Source organism: Gossypium arboreum, chromosome 12 (assembly GCF_025698485.1).
Source record: "Gossypium arboreum isolate Shixiya-1 chromosome 12, ASM2569848v2, whole genome shotgun sequence".
In the NCBI taxonomy this organism is placed as follows: Eukaryota; Viridiplantae; Streptophyta; class Magnoliopsida; order Malvales; family Malvaceae; genus Gossypium; species Gossypium arboreum.
Genome location: NC_069081.1, coordinates 97479870 through 97502259, shown reverse-complemented (window position 1 = coordinate 97502259; position 22390 = coordinate 97479870). Strand labels below are relative to the sequence as shown.

The following is a 22390-nucleotide window of genomic DNA, read 5'->3' as shown; positions in this document are numbered from 1 at the left end:
GCTTTAACCTCAACATCAATAGAACATTATAATACGTTGACAATTGGCTTTGTCACAACTCAAGCACGACATATCTGGAGTGATTGCAAGCTCCAGATGGTCCAAAGCGACGAACAAAAATCGACAAAATAATCTAGCATTCACCAAACTAGAGAGGATGACAACCAAAACACCCCTAAAATCACTTGTAAAATTAAGATTATATGCATATGTAAGACTAAAAAACGTGCTACAAGAGCCGACAAAAACTTCTAAAACTAAAGACTTGTTAAATAATGGAAAAACAAACAAAAAAACATATAAAACTTAAGATAATACGGGTCCAAATTGACACATGAAATCATTTATTATTCTGAAATACTTTAAAACTAGAAAAAAATTAAGAAGTTGACAAAGAGCCACCCACTTTCCAAGAAAAGGTACTGGTGGCTGATGGAGTTTTAATGAACGACAGGCACTGTCATCTGTTCATCACAACTTGTGAAGACACCGAAGATACATACAAAATAGATCTGCAAACAGAAAACGTGCTTAATGAATGAGAAAAAGAAAGAAAGAAAGGGTTGATGGGAGAGAAAATGTGGGCTATAGCTGGCCCGAAGGCTGACACTGCCGCTAAGCAAAACAAAAATAAAAAGCAAACGACTAGGGAAAAAAAAAAGAGAAAAGTTTTTATTAAGGTACTAGAGTTAAAAGCTCACAAGCCGTATCAATTCCAATATTTTTTTTAATTGATAGGTTAAAATAGTTTAACATATCTCAAACTAAAATTAAAAAAAAAAGATAAAAAATATTTTTATATGTTTATTGAAACAAGGTAATTTAGAAAATAAAAGTATTTTTACCTTTAGGTAAATAAAGGGTTTGCATGAATAAAATTAAAGGATAAGGGTTTATTTGATAAAAAAAAGAATAGAAGTTTACTTGAACAAAGTATAATAGTTACTTTTTAGCATATTAATCAATTCTTTTAACTCCATGACACACTGTCCACAATTTCTAATACATACTTGTTCCCAGTTTCTAATTGGAGTACTTCATTTATTTTAATTACTTTTACCAATCCAACTAATAATTACTAGATTATAGCATCTTTAAAAATTGGTGAAATTTTTATATAACAAATATATATGTTAAAATATTATAACATTTGGATTCGAATATTATCATATGTAAATATATTTGAGATTTTATATGAAAAAAACAAAATTACCTTTAAAATAATATCCATCATTTTATAAAATGAGTGCTTTGATAAATTTACAATTGAGTTGAGACTCGTTTGATTAATTAGGCTTAAACGTCAAAAATTCATCATAAAATAATTTAAAATTTAATTAAGTCAATCAATTGAGCTCTTGAGTATAGTTTTCCGTAGAAATCTCTAATATATTAAATAATGACACGACAACTACTTTAATGGTTGGGAAGGAAAAAATGTTGATATTGAGGACTTCATTTATTTTAGTTATTTAATGATGGTTTAATTAATTTTTAATTGTTTCTAGAAATTATAAAAAATATTAAAATAAAAAATAAATTATAAAGGTTATAGAAAAATTATTAAAATATAAAAATATATGTAGAATTTATAACAAGAGTAGCAGTTTTTATTTTTATTTTATAATATTTCATTTCTTTTAATAATTTATATATATTTTTATAACTTTCCATATTTTATAAATTTCTAAAATTTTAATAAAATATGAATTCCATGTAATGGCATAATGATAAAGGGTATTCATTATCTTAGGAATGACTTGGGTTCAAAACGCACTAATTGTGTTTATTATTTGAGTTTTACCCTATTATTGTAATTCTAAAAAGAAAATTCAAATTTTTCTTAATACAAATTTACTACACTTTTTTGCTTTCCCTCATGCAGTGTCACATCATACTATAACTTATTTTTATCAACTTCCCTTATATCATCTCTAATTAACTAAAATTATTACTTATCGTTTACCTCAAACCACTTAACATTGAACTCATTGTTACTTTTAACACCCATTTAAATATGATTATCATCACAACTCAAAACTCGCATTTCCTTATTAACTGTTGGGCGGATGCACTTGCTAAAATGGGCTGCAATATTCGTAATAGTTGTAATTTTGCTACTAGGAAGTAGAACTTATCTGATGTTATATTTTTTTTAATAATTTTATTATAAGTTTTGATTATATTTATTTTTTTATACAATGTATAGAACTATTCATAACTCCTCTCTAATCAATAAATAAAAGGATAATGCGCTTCAATATACTCGAACCCATGTCCTCCTGCATTCTATTTTAAATACATGATGTTTTGAAAAAATTAAAATAATTATCAAATATATTTAAATATTTTAAATGTTTAAAATTTTCATTTCACTAAAATTAAAATTTTCAATAATTTGTCAAGACACCCTTAATCTTATTTATCATATTTGTAACATATCATAGTTAAAATCCTATAAATAATGGTGAAGTAGAAAATAATATAATCCAAAGAAAAAAATATTACCATCTCATTTTGTCTTTTCTACTACATCTTAATATATATGAATGAAATTTTAAATAGAGAAAGAGGGACAAGAAGGTAGCAAATCAAATTTAAAAATGGGTTAGTTCAGGAAGACTTAGTAATGTTTTTATTGGATAAGTATGGTTTGGCACTTTAATGGCAACTTGAATTAGGAAATTGATGACAATCCAAGCAAAGTGAAAATAAATAAGAAAAAAAAAAGTGCCATTATTATTTAATTCTGGGTCGAAGGTTGTGAAGTAATATTTAAATTAATTAAAACTCAATCATCCTCTTTGGATGACACTGAAGGCCACTTAGCTTTTAATTGTATTAAAGAAAGCTATTACATACCTTTAACAATTAAAGAAATAATATTAACTTAATAAAAATTAAGGTAAATTATCTAGTTGGTCATCCAATTAGGGCGATCAAAATAAAATCTTATGATTTCGTCACTCAATTTTCAGGGTGTTTTCATTTTAGTCCCCTAACCATTAAATCTCTAACAACGGTTAACTATACATGCCACCTTATGTTCAAACTTTTATTTTGGGCACCAAACTTCTAGGTCACTTTCATTTTGATCATCCAAAAAAAATACCCTTTTTTAAAGATATTGTTTGGGTAAAAATAAGGATTAAACTGAAAAAGCGTAGAAACTAAAATAAAGCATTAAACTTTATCAAATTGTACTTATTTATCACATTGCGAAAATTTTAAATTTCTTTTTTTTTCAATATTGAAACTTTAAATTTTAAAATATAAAAATCAATTAAATAAGTTTTTGAAAATTTTGTATCCCTTAAGTTAATCGATTTGTTAATGCAATATTAAAATTAATTAAATAAATCTCCTTCTAAATTTTAAAATTTTATTTTATGTTTCCATATTATTTATAATGAAAACAAATTAATCTTTCATACTATGTTAAAAGAATAAAAATTAATTAAATTAACTGCTTGTTCTTCGTTTGGGTAAATAAGTGATGAAAAATTCTGGAATTTTGTTTGGCATGGAAGATAAAATTGATGAATTTAATTAACTATAAGGATTTTTCTTTGCTTTTAGCTTAGTATGAAATACTCGAGATCATATAATCAATAGAAATTTGGGTTTCATGTACAATGATTAAAGATGATTTATTTGAGTTTATTCTAATTTGAAAATATAAAATAAAATTTTAAGATTTAAAGGAGACTAAATTAATTAATTTAATTAATTTTAATATTGCAAAAGTAAATAAGTTTACGCTATCAAGGGATAAAAAATTTCAATAACTTTTTAATTGATTTTGATATTTTGAAATTTAAAATTTCTATATTGAAAACAAAATTAGAACTTCTAGTAATGGGGTAAACAAGTACAATTTGACAATTTTTAAAGCATTATTCTAGTTTCTACCACTTTTTCATTTTAATCCTTCATTTTTTTTTCTAGATCAATATTAAAAAAAAAAGAAAAAAGAAAGATACTTTTTGGGTTACCAAAATGAAAGTAACCTAGAAGATGGGTGACCAAAATAAAAGTATGAATATGATGTGGCGTGTTCAAATTAACTGCCATTAGAGATTTAACAGTTGGGTGACTAAAAAGAAAGTGCCTTAAAAATTGAGGGATAGAATTCTAAATATTTCATTCCAGGTGACCAAATTGAAAACACCCTAAAAATTGGGTGACCAACTAGATAATTTATCAAAAAAATTACAAGAGAATCTTGCTGGTAAGATCCAAGACAAAAGGATAGAACTTAGCATAAAAAAAAATAGTAAACAAATGCGATTTCTAAACCTTAGCAAGAAATTATTAATTATATATTTTCTAGATGATGGTACACATAAGAAACCAATGTTTCTTTTTCTTTTCTTTATTATTGTTGAGAGAGAAAAAAAGGTAAAAAAGAAGAGGTGATGGTTCACATGGTAGCTAGAGTCATGGAAAATAAAATTAGGATTTAGAATAATAGAAAGAGTAACAGATTTATCTATTTCAATGTTGCTTAACATACAAACATTGTCAATATGTTGTGGCAATTAATTTCCTAAATACATGTTTACATGAGAATACGGAGAGTAAAGAAATATAATATTGTTTGGATATCACTTGTTAAAATTGTAAAAATTTGATACAAAATTTAAATGTAAAAGTGTACTTGAATCTATCGATATCTTGAGATTTTAAAATTTTATAGTTTTGATATTTCAAATTAACATGTAAGTATTTTAGAAGAAGTGACTCACTTTTCTGAGGGTAGGATGTCAGAAAGTTATGTATGTATAATTTAAAAACTATAATCCTTATATATATAACTTTTGCATATTAACATTAATTCCTAATCAATCTATCATTAAATAGAAATTAATTACTAAAGTATCTACACATATTTTTCTCATATTTTATTTAATAACTGAAATTTAATAAATATTAATTAAATTAAATCACTTTTAATTTCGCTAACTTTTATGACATTAAATAATAACTTTTTATATTTTATTATATATATAATGCCGATGTCGAGGTGTCTTAGAACTATCTGGGGTAGTGGAGAAGACTTATATAACCAATGAGTTTAACGTGGGTCTCTTGAACATATATATGTAAATATGATTGGAGATTTCTTGTCTTATGGGGGATATAACTTGTTAATGGTCTACATACTAAACATATAGGAGACAAGTATCGGTAAAAGGCACGATCGAGTCATCATGACTATACGGTATTGGATGAATTATAACTCCTTAACTGAATTGAGTTAATATTTTTTTTATCCAAATAATTTACTTAATAAAATCACCCAATAAAATAATTACATTTTATATTTTTGTTACAAGTTGACAATTTTATTCATTATTTTCAAAATAATGGATGCAGATATCACTAATAATTTACATACGATAATCCTTGGAAAATTCATCGTTAAAGAAAAAAAAAAAGACTGATTTATGGTTGAGATTAAATCTGCTTTCCTGGCTGCCTCATTAATCTACTACTAAAAATCCAAAAAGTGGATAGCCATGATTTATTTGCATTGTTAAATAGAAGTAGTAGTTGTCATTATGCTCTTACACAATAAGCTAAAGCACAAACATCAATAAATTAATGATGTACTTTAGGGGGTGAAATTACATGACATAATTTGGTAAGTAAATTGTCAATTCCAGAAACGGATATTGTAATGTTTAATACGTGGAATGAAGCCCAACTCACTTAGGGTTGCAAGTGGCATTTTTTGATAGTAGAGAGTAAATTAGTAAAGTATTAATCAACAAATGAGACTAACTCAATGAGGCAAATTTGGATAAGATTCAAAGTCATATGACAGTAACTGCTTTCACACTGAAAAAGCAAAACCCTTTTTGTTTGGATTTTGGAGAAGAAATGGGGAAAACAAATTCATAACCAAAACCATTAAGTTTTCAGTGCTATAAGTCATCATGAGTTAAAACAAGAGCCTAGCTCATGTTATCGAGCATACTTTACACTACCAACATGTAAAAGTAATATAAAAGCTTTTTATTAAGAGTTAAATTACATTTTATTTTTATTATTCAAAAAATGGGTATGTTAATTTCTACCCATTAGATCAAAGAGTAAATTGGTCTATTTTGTTAAAATTTTCATCTATTTCTACTATTAAAAACCGGTGTGACTGACAAAATAACTAGACAAATATATGTGACGTGTCATATGTACCATATTAACGATATAAAACAATTTTTAACGGTAAGAATAGATGAAATTTTAATAGAAAATTTACTTTTTAATTTAATGTATAATGACTATTTACTCATTTTTTAATAAAGAGATAAAATACAATATAACTTATAGTACAAGGATCTACATGACATTTTATCCGCCATAAGTTAATTTAAATCTTTTAACATTATTTTTAGTTTCCACTTTCTTTCTTTTTAAAAAAAATTATCTCACCTTTCTAAGGTAAGATTTTAACTCTTTTGTAGAACCAAAAGTCTAAAATTAAGTAGATTAATTTAAGTAGTTAAATTATTTACTTTAATAACAAATTAAAATTTATCTTTTATTTGGGTATTTGATGAATGCACTAGATGAAAATATAAATTAATTATTCTTTATCTATTAGAGTTGCACACCTTAAAATTAATGGAATTCATAGCTTCTATATGAGAAAAAATAATTTTATCGTGGTGTTCTCTGTCTAATCCAATGATCTATTTCAATTCTATATCAATAGATGCCAGAATTATTGTTAATGAAATGTTATATTAAGATGTTAAATTTTTTACATTTAATACAAAATTTCTAACTTCGCACCTCCTATTTGTAACAGTATTGGATTGAACAACAAGCTTGTTGTGTTGTAATTTAATTGGCAAAAAAGAAACTAGTTTTCTTGAAAGAAACAGGAGCATCAGCAATTTCACCAATACATGGATTGCTTTCAACGTTAAATAGCAGTGATGAGTTCAGGAAATGACAGACATGGAGATTATCAGTAAATTATAGTAATCCGCGACTTTTATCAGTGCGTGGGACACTATCAAGGAATTCACAGCTTCCACGGCATGGGAAAAAAATGATTTAAAATATACTTTTTCTTCACTTTTCTTTTCTTTAATAGTTCTTTTCTCATGTTTGAAGGTGATGTATAGGGTAAACCAAAGTACATGAATCCAAAATAGGCCGCTGTCTGAATAATTTAAGCCAAAGTTAAGAATGGAAAAAGGGGAATGGTGATGCATTTAGTTTGCATTCGTTTTGTATATGACAGTGGAAACCACTTGAACATAAATAAAACCTGACGTAACTTTAACTAAAATATTGCAGTCTGAGGTTTAAGAGCTGAATTTGAAAGAGACGAAACAATTTACTATCTATAATCTTATCATATATCGTCACAATTTGGCAAGTGGACACAACACCCAACAAGAACAATTCGGTTCTAAGCATGGTCCGGCCTCTCTTAGCCTTCGCCGTTCATTTTTCATGGGAAATTAAGATTGGGATCTGTTAAAATAAAAATCAAACTTGAACTGGGGAAAGGACCAACCAAGGTTCACCCAAATCAGCATTAGCTTAGACGAAAGATATGTGCTGATTTTGGTGGAGATCTGTATAAGAAGTACATGTTCCATCTCTTAAATATAATTGTTTCAAGATGATGTATGTCCCACTCAGCAACAAATTTGGTCCCAATACGAGGTTGGCTAACTTCACCAGTTGTATTTTGTTTTTTAATACATAAGTTGCAATGAAAATAGTACTTGACACATTTAAACTTCCCTCTTTATTGTTGTAATAACAACAGTAAAACTAAACTAGGGCTCAATTTGCAAATCACTGTAGCGACGTAAAAATTTAGCTTAGCTTTCGGTTGGTCGCTAATTGTGGCGATTTATTAAACATTTGAAAATCAACTTTCGATTTTATTAAGAAGGGAGTCGCCACCGATCCTTTTTATAAGTGTGATCGGACACCTAATAAAATTATTTTAAAACAAAAAGAAGGCCAAATTTAGGTCTACGTGAAAGTCCAGAGAAAAATTAGGGTTCGGGAGTCAGTTACGCGCGAGGAAGGTATTAGCACCCTCGCGACGCCCAAAATTGGTATCTCGTAAACATGTGTTGTCTAGATTTTCAAAAATACGAGTTCAATGTAACATTTAGTCGAGATCCGATTAAAAAGATGAGAAATTTTCAATTCTTTAGATTATTGAGAAGGACATACCGTTTTAACACGAGTCGATTGATGTTCATCCAACATAGCGATGAAATCAACGACTTTGTGTTAAACCGACATGTTGCCTTATGTATTAAAATTAATTAGAAAAAGATTCCAAAAGTAAGAATTTAAAAATAAATAAATGATGTGAATAATGACATTATGAATAAAAAATATTAACATGGGATACTAGAACATTCGAATAACAATAACAATGACATTTGCAAAAGAAATAAAGACAAATCATGAATAAATACAAAATATACTTAGCAATAATAATAGCAGATAATATGTACATAAGATGACATGCAAAAATATAATGTACGACATATATACATGACGTATGAAAATATAATGCCTAAAAGATACATATGTGTAGTAATATTAAATATGTATATGTATATATACATAGTATGAGATGAACATATACGATATATATTAGGAATATAAAAAACATGTATTTATACACTAATAATCATAATAAAAGATGTATGTACACCAAATAGTACATAATATTGAAATAATATAATAAGTGGCAATAGTGAAAATAATAAGTATAATAATGAATAATATGATATCTGAAAATAATATTAATATAAAAGTATATATACATACGTATAATAAAATATGTGTACTAATATATAATAAAATATAATATATATATAGTATGGTATTAAAACATAGATATAAAAATATAATACTAAAATATACATATAATATATAAGGGTATATAAGAATATACATATACATAATATAGAAATAAAAATATATGTATAGCATCATTAAAAAGAATATACACATAAGAATATATATATATATATATATATATATATATATATTAAAACATACACGTAATAATATTATTTAAAGAAATACATATTAGAAATGTCTATACATAATATGGGATTAAAAAATATATACATAAATAATAATAAGTAATGAATAAATATAATGAAAATAGTAAATGTCAAGTAAAAAGAAAATATAATATATACACAAAAACTAAGTATAATAATGATGTAAAGGAAGTAAAATAATAATATGTTAAAAATAAATAATAAATATAATAATGTGAAATAGTAAAAAGTATGTTCATACGTATATAACAAAAAATATATTAATAATACTAATAATAATAATACAACAACGATAAATAAATGTAAACATAATAATACAAAACATCAAAATTAATTAATTTAATAGTAAAGAAATGAAAATAAACTAAAAAAGGACTAAAATTGAACAAGAAACAAAGTTTTGGGGCTGATTCGAAACAAAAATAAAAAGAAAAGGACGAGATTATAATATGTGTGCAACTTGGAGGGGTCAAAAGTACGATAAATCCCTCTGGTCAAAACGCAGTGCAGCACGAGGACCAAATTGTAAATCACGGCGTATTTTGGGTTAAATTAAAATAATTAAAAACTTGATTGAAAGATAATAAAAATGCGGAAGGGCCAAAAGCGCAATTAGCCCTTCCGCACCAAAACACGCGGATCCTAGGCCGGACGGGTCGGGTCGCGGGTCGGACATAATGTTTAAAGGGTGAAACGACGTCGTTTTGGCCATGGGGGTTAAGGCTCAAAACGGCGTCGTTTTGATTCCTTATAAAAGTAAAATTTTGACCCTTTTTTTTTTATTTTTGCTACTGCTTCTAAAAAAAGAGAGAAAGCTCTCCTCTTTCTATGGCTGGTCGATTTCAGCCATGCTCAAACAGACTTCGTGACGTGCATGCCGTTCTCCGTCATGACCATTTAAAAAGGTAATTTTCTTCCCCTTTTTAATATTTCCTTTTTATTTAAATGTTTATTATGAAAATATTTATTTTTTAAAATAAATAAAGAATATAAATTCTAAAATACAAGAATGAAATATGTAAAAGAAAAGTAATCACCTTAGATGCTCGATTTTTGTGTTGTTCGAATCACTTGTTTGTACAAGTATGATATTCTAACTTAAATATTTTCCTTGAGCATTCAGTATAAACATAAAAAAACGAAAACCAAGAAAAAAATAAAATTCCCCCCCTTTACATTGCTTTTTGAATCGGGTTTTATAACCCATTTTACAAACTTTTTCTATTATTCTTGTCATACTTTTTGCCTTGGTCTTTGCAGGTGCAGAGGCATGGTGGTGGCAGATGGTATGGGGGTGGTCAGGGGATAGTGCTGAGTTGTCAGAAGCATGGGCAATATTGGGCTTGTACAATCACAAATCACAAGTTAATTAACTGCATTATAAATGAGTAATGTCCTGCTAAAATCCAATGCATGCATTCTTATGAGACTCACATGAATATAAAGATAGGTTACAGATAAGGTGTAAAAACACAAAAAAATTACAATATCATTGTATTTTAATAATATTTAACATTTAATATTAGTCAAACCTTTTTTGTATTATTTTCATTCTCGTTTTTTTCATCAGTTTTGTAATTTTTTTTATTTTTATTTTTTGTAATTTAATCTACAATTAGTACACTAGATCTAACAGATACAACAAGGGAAAAAGGATAAGGCAAAGCAAAGAAGAGGTCAAGGTGAGGTAATAGAAGTTGGTTCACCTGTAAAGACCGAGAGTCACAACAAGGACAAGAGGACAAACTAATTGAGAAGACAAGTGCTTAGAGTAATTTCAGGGTGCAAAAAGTCGATTCCCTTTATTCATCATTTCTCTAGTATTTATAACAGAGGTCTCTTTGCCCGCAAGTATAACAAGTCACGATATATATTCAATCTTGTAAAATGCATAATAAATAATCATTGGCAAATATGATGGGGCTTTATTAGTACAAGGTAGTAAAGTTTAAACAGACTCCTTATTGTCTTGGAATTGTGTTTACATTAGGATAGTATTCACCCTTAGGCTCGGTTGGAGGGTTCCATTTGAGGTAGAATAATTTGTCATGCTAAAAAAGTCAATGTGAAATCAATGATGCCTTTTAGGTTGACATGTATCTACTAGGTGGAGGGATATGCGGATACTTAAAGTAAATTTTAAAATTACTTTGTCATTATACTTTATTTTTATTTATATTTATTATTGTACTTTTAAACTAAAAATAAATTTACCTTTATATTTTAAAACTTTTATTTGATTGAATTTGTTACTAGAAATTTGTATTTATTAATTTTTTATTCGAGTTTAAATTAAAATAATTTGAGAAAAAATTTAATTGAAAAATATCTTTAATATTTAATAAAGATTAAATTAATATAATATTTAAAATTACTAAAATAGATGTTGTATGCAAAAATAAACATAGAAAGATATATATATGTTTTTATTTGTCAAGGCTTTCTTTCATTAAATAAAATTTGAAGTTAAATTATTAACATAATTTTTTTTATATTTTGATTCAAACTCAAACCATTTATGAATAAAATAAACACCGATCAATAGATCATAACTTAGGATTTATAAATTAACTTATTATTAAATACTAAAATAAAACAACTGAAAGAATTTTCTTATAAACTTTGTTTACAAAATAAATAAAAAATCAAAGTTGATGGTAAAAACTGAATCACATAAACATAAAAATTAGGATGTGGGGAAGTTTGATTAGTTGAAGTTTAACTCTTTTATTTAATGTATTAGGCCAAAAAAAGTTACTAGAGAAGCAGGGATTGGGTTTGAACTTGAACTAATGGAATCATTTTGCCCAGTTTCGTAGACAGGCACAACACCATTGGAGCCTGGAGGGGTCTCATTCAATTTATTATAATGGGCCTTCGTCACATTGGGAAGTAAAGATGCAGATGCCACACAAAAAGTAATAAGTACAAAAATAAATTGCACCAGCCGGGAATCGAACCCAGGTCTGTACCGTGGCAGGGTACTGTTCTGCCACTAGACCACCGGTGCAAGTTATGAGTCTATCATTGATATATGTATATAACCATATCAACGAAGTAAGAATTTATTCTAAATTCCTGTCTTTTTCTTTATGGAACTTGTTAGCATGCAATGCAAAGACAGAATATCTACAATCATGAATTGATAATCCAAGCTAACCAAGTGCTGCCTATGTGGTGCCAAAATAGTTTTTTAAGCAATTTGGGCCCATGCGGTTTGCTATAGAAGCCTCATCCTAGATTTAAGTATTCTTTGTTCCAATGCCTAAATTAGAAAACTAGTGAAATAAAGATGTACCAAATGACCTCATCTCCTCTGTTGTATTTCTCTCTTAATTTTTTTCCCTAAAACATTAAGCTGATAAATGCCTTTGAGTAAGTCATTATTTTTTGGAAATGGGAGCTTCCCTATTAACTAAGCAAAAGCAATTGAAGAAAGCTCTAAAAACCCCTCTAATTGAGATGGCTCTAATTTATACCTTTGCTAGTTCGTTTATCCACCTCTTAATACTAGTCTAGCTTTTGAATATAATGTCGTGCAAACTAATTTTAGAAACTTATTCCATTTAACTTTACCATATATTCATATACTTACTGGTCTGGGGGCAGCATTGTACAATTGTATCAACTCTACAAACTAGGGATGGAGGGCCAAGTGAAAGCGCACTTCCGACAAATGCAAATGGCGATAAAACCCCGTCCCATCCATCATAACGTTGCTTGTGCCATATGATCTTAATGGAACTAAGAACTGATATTTATAGTAAGACGGCTTGAGGCATTGCAATAGCAACATGGCAGTAATCTCCTCCATATTGGTGGTACATTACCGTTCTTCACCTTCCACTGGAGCATCATTTGCTTGAAATCTCGAAGAATTAGTGTCCATTTTAAAAGATGAGAAATTAAATGCATAAAGATAAAAGAACAATGTTTTGAAGAAAAACAATGAATTTTGAAAAAAAAAAAACAATCAAAGGCAAACAAGTGTCTTAAAGCAATTAAAACAAAGAAACAATTATCATGGCAATAATTATGACATTTTAAAATTTATTTTAAAATTTATTCGGACCTCATTAGAACTTTTAAGAGCTCCACTAGAGATTCGACTCAATTCACATCACTTATAACCTACATTTCATTTAGGGGTAATTGTTATTCCCACACCATCTCATCCCTCGTCAAACCACCCGACACCTACATCTAAGAGGAAAAACTCAATGAAGCTCAACCTTGTAGCCTCATCGGGAAAATAGTCATAACATTGCCTTGCCAAAGCTCTACGTCACATAAGGTGCGTTGGAAAATGTACCGATATTGTAATAAATATGTAATTGTTTTTTTATGTATTTGAATGATGAATAAATAAATTCCACATTTCACTGTTATATCTTTTGTATTTTTGTATTTCATATTTTGCATGCATAGCTAAATTGTGACAAATAAATATTAGCTCATTAATTATTTAAGTTCAAACTGATGATAATTAACATTGTAAGGACATTTACATTGCGAGAAAGACAATTTACTTTAGTAGATAATCTATAGAGTTTGTAACCCGTAAAAGAATCAAAATGAGCATTTGATTTAAATATTGAAAAGGATTATTATGTCATCTACAATTATAATTGAAACCATCTGGCTATCGGAGCAGTTGACTCCACAGGTAGAGACATAGATATATTCATTGGCAGAATGATACATTGGACTGAACCCACGATGAATTATTTTTGAATTCGTTTGTGAATTAATTCACTTGTGACATTCATGTTGTGATTTACTTAAATCTTGAGTTAGTCACTGACCATACGTATGTAACTCATGTGTTTTGACATAAGTGGAGGCTTATAATCTAAAGATGATTGAGCCAATAGCTGGTATATTAGGTACATGACTTGTGTATGGCATGATTTTAGTAGTAACAGTGGAATTCAAAACGCAATTAAAGAGTTAACAGTATCCTATCATTAGCATTGTATGGATTGATAAATATGGAACGTGGTCATTTGTTGCTTGTTCTTAAATGAGCAATTTATCACAATCATTTTTTTATAGTGGTCATATTAATAATTAAGAAGATACAATGGTGACAATCAGATAAAATAGGATTGTATTGAGTGAACGAATTTAATTCAAAGAAATCAATGATATCACATGAGGGTAACATACACATGAGGAGGTTATTAGACAAAGCAGTTAGATAAATTGCTTTCGTAAAGAGTATACAATAAGGAGGTTTCAATCATGGTACTTCTTATAGACCGACTCCATAATTAAGTAATTGTAAATTATCGGAACAATACTTCTAGACATAATTGTAATTACTAGAGTCTAATTGTATATGTCTGATTAGTCCCTCCATTAGCTCAACAAAAGCTCGAACGGACTGCATTTGAATTAGAAGTAAATTTTATGACTTTAAAAATAATTTAATTGAGTCAATTTATTCAATGTGGAATTAAATTAGACAGTTGTAAGAATTATTCAACAAGAGAATTTGATTAAAGAATTTTTATGAAAAATTAATTTGGAAAAGTTAAATGATTTTTGGGAAAATTAATTTTGATTAAGTAAAATTAAATTCATCAAATTAATTAAAATTAATATGATATTCTTGGAAATTAATTTTCAAGTCAGACAATTAGCCCAATGGGCAATTGAACTTGAAAATTGGACTTAAGATCATAAATTGGATTTGGGAGGCCAAAATTGAGACCAAGATCCAAAAATTGGTCGAACCGGGTTGACGGTCCAACCAGTGGCTGGATTGGACCAGCCGAGCTGTCATTGGCCCAGACTAAATCAACAAAAATCAAACCAGCTCAAGGTGCCAAAAGCTGTGACGGCGGCATTCTGGTGCTCGAAAATTGGTCAGCTGCGGTGGGTCTTTGGTGCTTGAACAGTAGAAGAATTACACTCCTATTGGGACTTTATTAGAGAATTTAATTTTATATTAACTATTTCAAAAATAAAATTATTTTAATAGATTTAATATTAAATTTAATTTAATATTTAACTTGTAGATAAATATTCTATTAATTTAATAAGATTTAATATTAAATTTAATCTAATATTTACTATCAAAATAAATATTAGATTAAATTTAATATTAAAGTGATTAAAGTTTAATCATAGTTAAACTCTCTAAACTCTCTCTATATAAAAAGAGAATGTTGGGTCATTATTTAAAACACACTTGAATTCAAGAAAAAATTCTCTGAAAAAATTATTTCAGAAAATTTGTAAAGATATTTCTTTTTTACAACTTGATTCAAAAGTTTAGAAAAATTACACAGATAATCGGCAGACGTGAGTTTGAGGATAGCGGAGAAGACTACTCAATTGAAGTGTTCATCTTAAAAGAATTGAAAAGGTATAATTTTAATTAAGTGTACATTACTTTAGATATCACAATCAAATTCTTGTTTTAAAAAAAAAATTTAAAACTCTAATTTTTTTATGTTGTATTTCTCAAACCCCAAACAATCCCTAAAAATATATATAGAGAAAAGTTGTTGTCAAGACCTGTCAATCTATTACCCTAGGTTTGACAATCGCTTATTTATCTCACATAGTTCCTCCTCATATCAATTCTAATAATATTCTTAGTTGACATTTATTACTGTACCTTTACACATATGGAGTGGAGTAGAAGATGGATAGGATCCATGCCAAACTAACCCCTCTCCATAAATACTTTCTCTCAACACCAAGAAAGTAGGATAGATAAAATTTAAAGCCCAGACTTTGCTGGAACACCTTCCCAACTCACAAACTGCCATCTTTAACTTTAGTGAATATCAACAATATCTACCCAACACCCTATATAATTTAATTCTATCAAAATTAAATACCACCAACACCAATTAGATTAAATTTAGAAACTAATAGAAGTGCAATTACACATTAAAATTTTGAATCTATTCAGGCTTTGTTATTCATTTAACTTAGATATAAATTTACTAAGATACAACTGTTTTTGTATTTTTATACTTTTTATATCAATCATAATAATATTTAAATCTATAATAAGATGATTTCTAAACATTTAAATTTATCTTTTCAACCAAATATATATTTAATTTTTATTTAAAATTTTAATAAAAATATTTATTATATAATTTTTTCCCAATATTTACAATCAAACTAAAAATTTTGAAAGCATAATTTAAACTTAAACTAAAATAAAATATAAAATAATATCTACGCAGGAACTGATAAAACTTGGATGAGGCACAAAAATCAGAAAACTGTCAAAATCTAAACCGCTGAAAAGCACACATCCCAAGGAACCCCACAGCTCAGAGTTTGGTAATTTAATTGCAATTCCAGATCAGCTTCCCTTCATTCAACTTTTCAACCTCAACCTTAACCCGCCCTTTTCCCCTCTCTCTTGCAATACTCCCAACTTTTTTTCTTTGATCCTTGCCTCTTTGGTCATTAATTATTTCTCTTTTCTTTTCATTTTTTATCTAAGGATCGAGGTTTTTCCCTTGGTGTGTATGTCTGCAGGTTTCATGGTTTATTTTTATTCTGATTGTCATAAATTTGTTAACCCCTTTTTGTAAATTTCGTTTCTGTTCAGGGCTTCCTTGACTGGATTCCTTTGCTTTTTTATTATTGCTATGATCAGCTCCTATATTGGCCTTATCAAATATGTATCTTTTCTTGAATCTTCATTAGAAGTTGTTGTGAAGACAATGGGAAGAAGATCCATGCAAGGAATTGTATAGATAGACGATAGAGTACAATGGGTTTGTCCATGTTCTTTGTAATCTGCATTCTCCACTCCGTGATTGCCATAACGAGTGGATCCTTAATAATGTTCTATCTCCACGAGATCTATATACTCGGCCATGGTGTTAAAACGGCTCAAAAGCTTTTAGGGTCAACCCCACATGACCAATTGTTAATTCAGACATCCAATTCATTTGTTGGGTTGCTTCTCTTTGTAGTTGGGTTCTTGGTGTTCATGGTAGCCTTTATTAAAGACAACCTATTCCAGAGCTTTTTCGCCAAAGGATGTGTACTCCTTCACTTATCAATGGCTGTGTGGAGGGTTAATTTTGAGAGGAGGTTAGAGGATCTGGCTTGGGATTGGCCGAGACAAGTGATAGGTGATATTCTGCTGGCTCTATCTTGGGTCTTCTTTTTACTCTATACTTGGAAGGAGAAGTATGACTAGCATGCACTGCCAAGTGCCAATCTCACTCACATTTTGTTCGACAATGTGGAGTTAGTATCTGGATATTCAGTGGAAAAAAGAGAGCTTGGGATCTGTGAATGAAATGAAAGGTTGCCATGTGCCTAAGTCTAACAAGCTTGATTATTGTTGCAATAAGAAGTAGATTGCTGCCAATCCTTCCATATTAGGGTGGAAAAAACTATGGGGCTTTGCTTAAGGCAAATTTTTGACCAACACATTTTGAGAAGCCACTACAACATCCGTTAGCAATGACCCTAAATTTGAGCTTTATACTATTTGTTTGTTTAACTCTCATTGGTGCTGTGAATGTGATCTAGCATAAGTGTTCATCAAGTTGTTAAAAGCTGAAATGAAATTTAGCTAGCTTTCGAAAAATATAGAATTGTTATTAATTTTAAAAAATAGTAACACTTAAGTATTGTTATTTCAAGACATAAAATTATTATGAGTTAAATTTTTTTTAGAAAAAGCCAATATATAACAATTCTTTTAGTAATAAATACAATTTCAAGGTAGTTTTGTTACATGAGCATTTGATAAGTGTGGCAACAACGAAACGCGGTGACGACATCAACATATGTAGTGAAAGGGTTGTGTTGGGTGAAACAAATGAAAATAAACGATAAAAAAGTTTGTATTTTGAGTCATGGTAGTTGGTACTGGTTGTACCACTGACACATACTATTCCGATCTTTAACTAGTACAACGTAGTTTGGGTTCCATTCTAGTTAAGATTTTAGGTGTATTTTAATTGTTCTAAAATGTTTTGACTCATTTCAGGCTATATATACTTGTATTGGCCCATATTCAACATTTTGTTATTTTAAACCTAATGTTTAAATTTTAATTTGTTATAATCACATTTTAAAATTAACCTATAATTGTTAAATTAAGTTATTGAATCTAAATAATAATTTTAAACTTATATTTGCATATAAATATATTTATACACATGTAATTAAGAGTTATTTATATGTATATTGTATATAATATATAATTTAATAAAAATTAAAATTACTATAAATATATATGTCAAAAACTTGCAACAATATATTGAAACACATTGATAGTGATTACATACTAGTACTAGGACAAAAACAGTATAGTCACTTAATTTGAAGACAATGGATGAAAAGAGAAAAAAAATGTGAGATTTTAAAATCCATATCCAAATATATTATTTATTGAATATCCAAATAAAATTTTAGTAACAGACTCAAAATATTATGATAGCATAGGCATAGATTTATTTGACGAAACCAACCAACCCAATTTGTGATACAAGCAAAATCAAAGTAAACGTATATAATGGATCAAGTTGGATGAAAAAATTCTGCACGGCGTTAAAGAAGAGGTTGGAAATACTTAAAAAAAAGATAGCTAGATTCCACATCTTCCATATGCCCCCACATGGTTATCTATCCTATCAAATATCTTGTTCTCGTGAATGCCATTCCATAAGGATGAGCTTAGCTTAAACTCTAATTTGACTTGGAAACCCAATATCACTCCACAAAAGGTCTTTACACTTGGTCATTCACCTTCACTATATAAACGTCAGATGTATGTTGTAGGCACAGGCATAGGAGTACTTTGAAGATGATCATATTGTGGTTAGGCAATTTTTGCAAAGAATGTCACCTATGCACTACAGATTGATGATACTGAGGAAAATACAAAATTTAGGAGTAGTGAACTACCTTTTTTTCCCTGCTACTAGTAGACTGCTTATGTCATGAACTAACAGGATAATGAACTCGAGTGTTAGTCAGCCTGAAATCCATTGGAAACATGAACCAATACTAAGAAATATTCAGAACACCATCTCGCATCTAAGGATTGGCTATATACTACATCCACATGCAGTACATCCTTTAGATCTCCTAATCAAGTCATTTGGCCAACTATGCATCGGTTAAATATGTGTCATTCATTTGTCCTCAGATTATCAGGTTAATTCTCCTCTGCTTTTGCTAATATACCTAAGAAATTTAAAAAAAAATTAACTAAGCTCGAATTGAGTCCATCTAAACTCAAGGGTCTTAGTGAGTAATCATGTCTATTTTCTAGAAACTGCTATTTGCAATAGAAAGATATAATTTTCAGAAAAGAAATCTTATTTTTCATTGATTTGTAAATATATGGAAAAGTAGAAGTCAGTATAGACAGAGATGTTGAATAATTATTAGGAAATCCGAAATCCCAATGTCATTCCCCCTTCAAAAGTGGGAGCCATATAAAAAGGCCGTCAGGGGAGGGTAACTAACCATTTCAATGGGAATGGAACTTGGAATGACTAGTGGCCCCTTAGTTTTTGAAGGAAATATGGATCCGGTCCAGATAGAATGTCCAGCAAGTAAGGCGTGTAGCACTCACAACTCAATACCAGGCTAGGAGCTAGTCTGATGGTGCAACAGTCTCCCATACCATGAAACAAGTCAGCATCAATAGCCTTTCCTAAATCAACTTAGGTCAATGCCATAGGAAGGTAGAGTTTTCAAAATAATATCTGCAAATTTTATGAAATCAAGGACCTTTACGAACTACCAGATATCTCAATTAGATGCCTAACCAAAGTACAGAGACTAATCAAGCAACAACAAGGGCAGATAATTAATGCGGGAGAAAGACTGTAACAATCGTTTTGACAGGTCAACTAGATATAAAGGTAAGCTATTAGCCTCAATTTGACCTTCATGAGTCCTTGTACTTCCATCATCAAGAGTTTTACTGCTCCTTTTGTCTGGTCAAGGGCACCGACATCCATGTTTCCGTCCAAAATATTCTTAACAAATCCATTATAAACATCATTTGACAAATGGCCTTTGACCTGAAGCAGCTGCAACAGCTCTTTAGCTGCTTCTAAGTTATCCTCTCCTTCTAAGAATTTGAGACAAACAGCACAGAAGTTAGGTTTCCATCCCGAACTGCCAGACAAGATTGCAGCCTTCATGGTTTCCACTGGCTTTGACATATGCCCATCCATTTGATATCCAGTAGCCAAACTATTCAAAATAAATTCATCAGGCTCTTTAATCACACCTCTTTTTATCAGACTGACTGTATATGCTTCAGCCTTTTTGATAAAACCCTTTCTGCAATAGGCACTGATCATCACATTTGGAATTCGAGATCATAATATAAGTATCCAGACTCCCACTCTGCCAGAATCCTCTCAGCACCATCCAAATCATCCAACTTTACCAATGAGTTTATCATACATAAATAGCTAGAGTTAAAGAATTTCCCCAAGTTCCCATACAACCTCTATATACGATATACATCATCTTTTCTCCCTAGATTAGTATACAGTGTGAGGAATCTTTCAGAAGCATGCTTTCTTGATGCCTGAGTAACTAGTTACTCTGCTCTACTCAACATTTCTAAAGCCTTTTCAGCTAACCTGGCTTTCAAGTATGCACTTGCAGCAGCAACATAAGCATGCCAATCCACAGAGACTTCAACATTATTTTCAATTGTGGTCAGGAATTTCTCCATCCCCTCAATATCAGAAGAGGATGCATAGGCATTCAGCTGAACATTGTTGGTGAAAGCATTATGCTTGATTCCCTTTTCTTTCATCTCTTGCACTAGGACATCCAACTTGTCATGTTTTCCTAGGCGATGTAGAGGTTTAACATCACATTAAGGAGACTGCATCACTAAGAAGCCTCGATTCTCTCATAATTTGTACAGTGGCCTCTTCTTTTTCTAAACACTTGTGGTGCGCATAGCAATTTAAAAGGGCGCCAGATACCTGGAAAGTTCTCATAGTGTCAGAAAGACTATCAAAGTATTTCTCAGCTTGTTCAACACCGTGAACTTTCAAGATCAAATCCAGCCTCACAGCCATGTCGCCAACTGAAATACCATACCTCATTTCTTCCCTCATAAACTCGGATACCTGCCAAAATATTACTTTTGAATATCCAGGGGTGACATGAATATGGGGCAATCTTAGAATACTCGGCAAAATTTATAAGAAAAAGAAAAAAAAGGTTTCCTATGGCTTTATGTTACGTAGAAGTGTACCTCAAGGGCTTGTTTGAAGCGTCCGAAACTGCAGAGATGTCTGATTATAGTTTGGAGCATGGACTGCTTGATGGCTTTGCCCTCTTTGAGCCATTGGTTGAGGATAGGGACGATGGAGGCTTTGGGATGTCCGGATCAAGAGACGCGGATGGGCAGAGTGTATGGTGGCTTTGAAGGGGAGGCGTTGGGGCTAAGGGTGTTAGTGGAGTAGGCGACAACTCTCAGAATCCTAGAAATGCAAGAATAGGTCCATGGATTTGATCCAATAACAAGCTTCATCGCTACGCTGAAAGAAGGATCGGTCTGAAAACTTGGAGAGGAGGCTGTTTCAATGAGAATAGGGTTTAGGGGAAAATCGATAGTTAAAATTAGGGTTTATGAGAGATGATTAACATAATGTATGGTATGGGTCTGGCGGGCCTCACTCTGCCCTCTAGTTGGCTCTGGTTATGTTTTTTTCTTTAAATATGCTGGGTACAATTGAAATTGGGATAATGTAATTTTTTAGAGCTAAACTTTTTTTAATTTATTTTGATTCTTCAACTTAAAAATTGTTATTTACTTAATTACATTCTATTAAGGATAAAAAAAAATGTAATTTTTGGCTTCTAAATTTGGTAAGTACGTCCACTTTGACTTGACAACTAGGTTCATTGGTACCTATACTTTTTATGGTTTATTTTGATCTTGACTCAGAGTTGTGTGACTCAAATCTCATCACTTGTTAGAGAAATAAAATAAAGAAGCAAAATAGGAAGATCTGTGGGGACGAAGGACCGAGGGTCGAAAAAGACTATAACAGGACCATGCCGCACAAGCTGAACTTCTATTAGAAATTGATTACAATAGGGTTGTTTAACCCTTAAAATATGTGCAGTCGATCTCCTCTTGTATTGTGGTTTTTTCAACATTAATGAATTTTTTCTCTTCTGCTCGTGGTTTTCCCCGAAAAGAGTTTTCCATGTAAAATGTGCTTGTTCTTATTTTTCTTTCTTATTACTTTGCAATAATTCCTACTACTATTACCGACGTATAGCATAACATTGACAATTAGGTCCATTTTGATCTTTAAATTTGAAAAATCTAA

General features: G+C 29.9%; 2 protein-coding genes and 1 non-coding gene across 3 annotated transcripts; 1 reads left to right on the top strand and 2 right to left on the bottom strand.

Moving 5' to 3' along the window:
- Positions 1 to 12004: 12004 nt before the first annotated feature.
- Positions 12005 to 12075, bottom strand: TRNAG-GCC (transfer RNA glycine (anticodon GCC)). Its single transcript has one exon. It is a non-coding gene; the product is annotated as a tRNA-Gly (tRNA).
- A 4637-nt stretch (positions 12076 to 16712) lies between these two features.
- On the top strand, positions 16713 to 17382 carry LOC108478485 (uncharacterized). The gene has a single exon (XM_017780946.2). It carries the CDS (start codon positions 16816 to 16818, stop codon positions 17248 to 17250), a length of 435 nt encoding a protein of 144 aa, XP_017636435.1. The 5' UTR covers positions 16713 to 16815; the 3' UTR covers positions 17251 to 17382.
- A 1988-nt stretch (positions 17383 to 19370) lies between these two features.
- Positions 19371 to 21786, bottom strand: LOC108478060 (pentatricopeptide repeat-containing protein At2g20710, mitochondrial-like). The gene is given in 5 exon segments (XM_053022954.1): positions 19371 to 20403; positions 20406 to 20538; positions 20675 to 20729; positions 20916 to 21175; positions 21304 to 21786. Coding segments are annotated over 5 exon segments (984 nt in total). The 5' UTR covers positions 21364 to 21786; the 3' UTR covers positions 19371 to 19927.
- Positions 21787 to 22390: the final 604 nt, after the last annotated feature.

Bases quoted from the DNA above. Each gene is read 5' to 3' on its own strand.
- LOC108478485 (XM_017780946.2), top strand. From the start codon at position 16,816: ATGGGTTTGTCCATGTTCTTTGTAATCTGCATTCTCCACTCCGTGATT.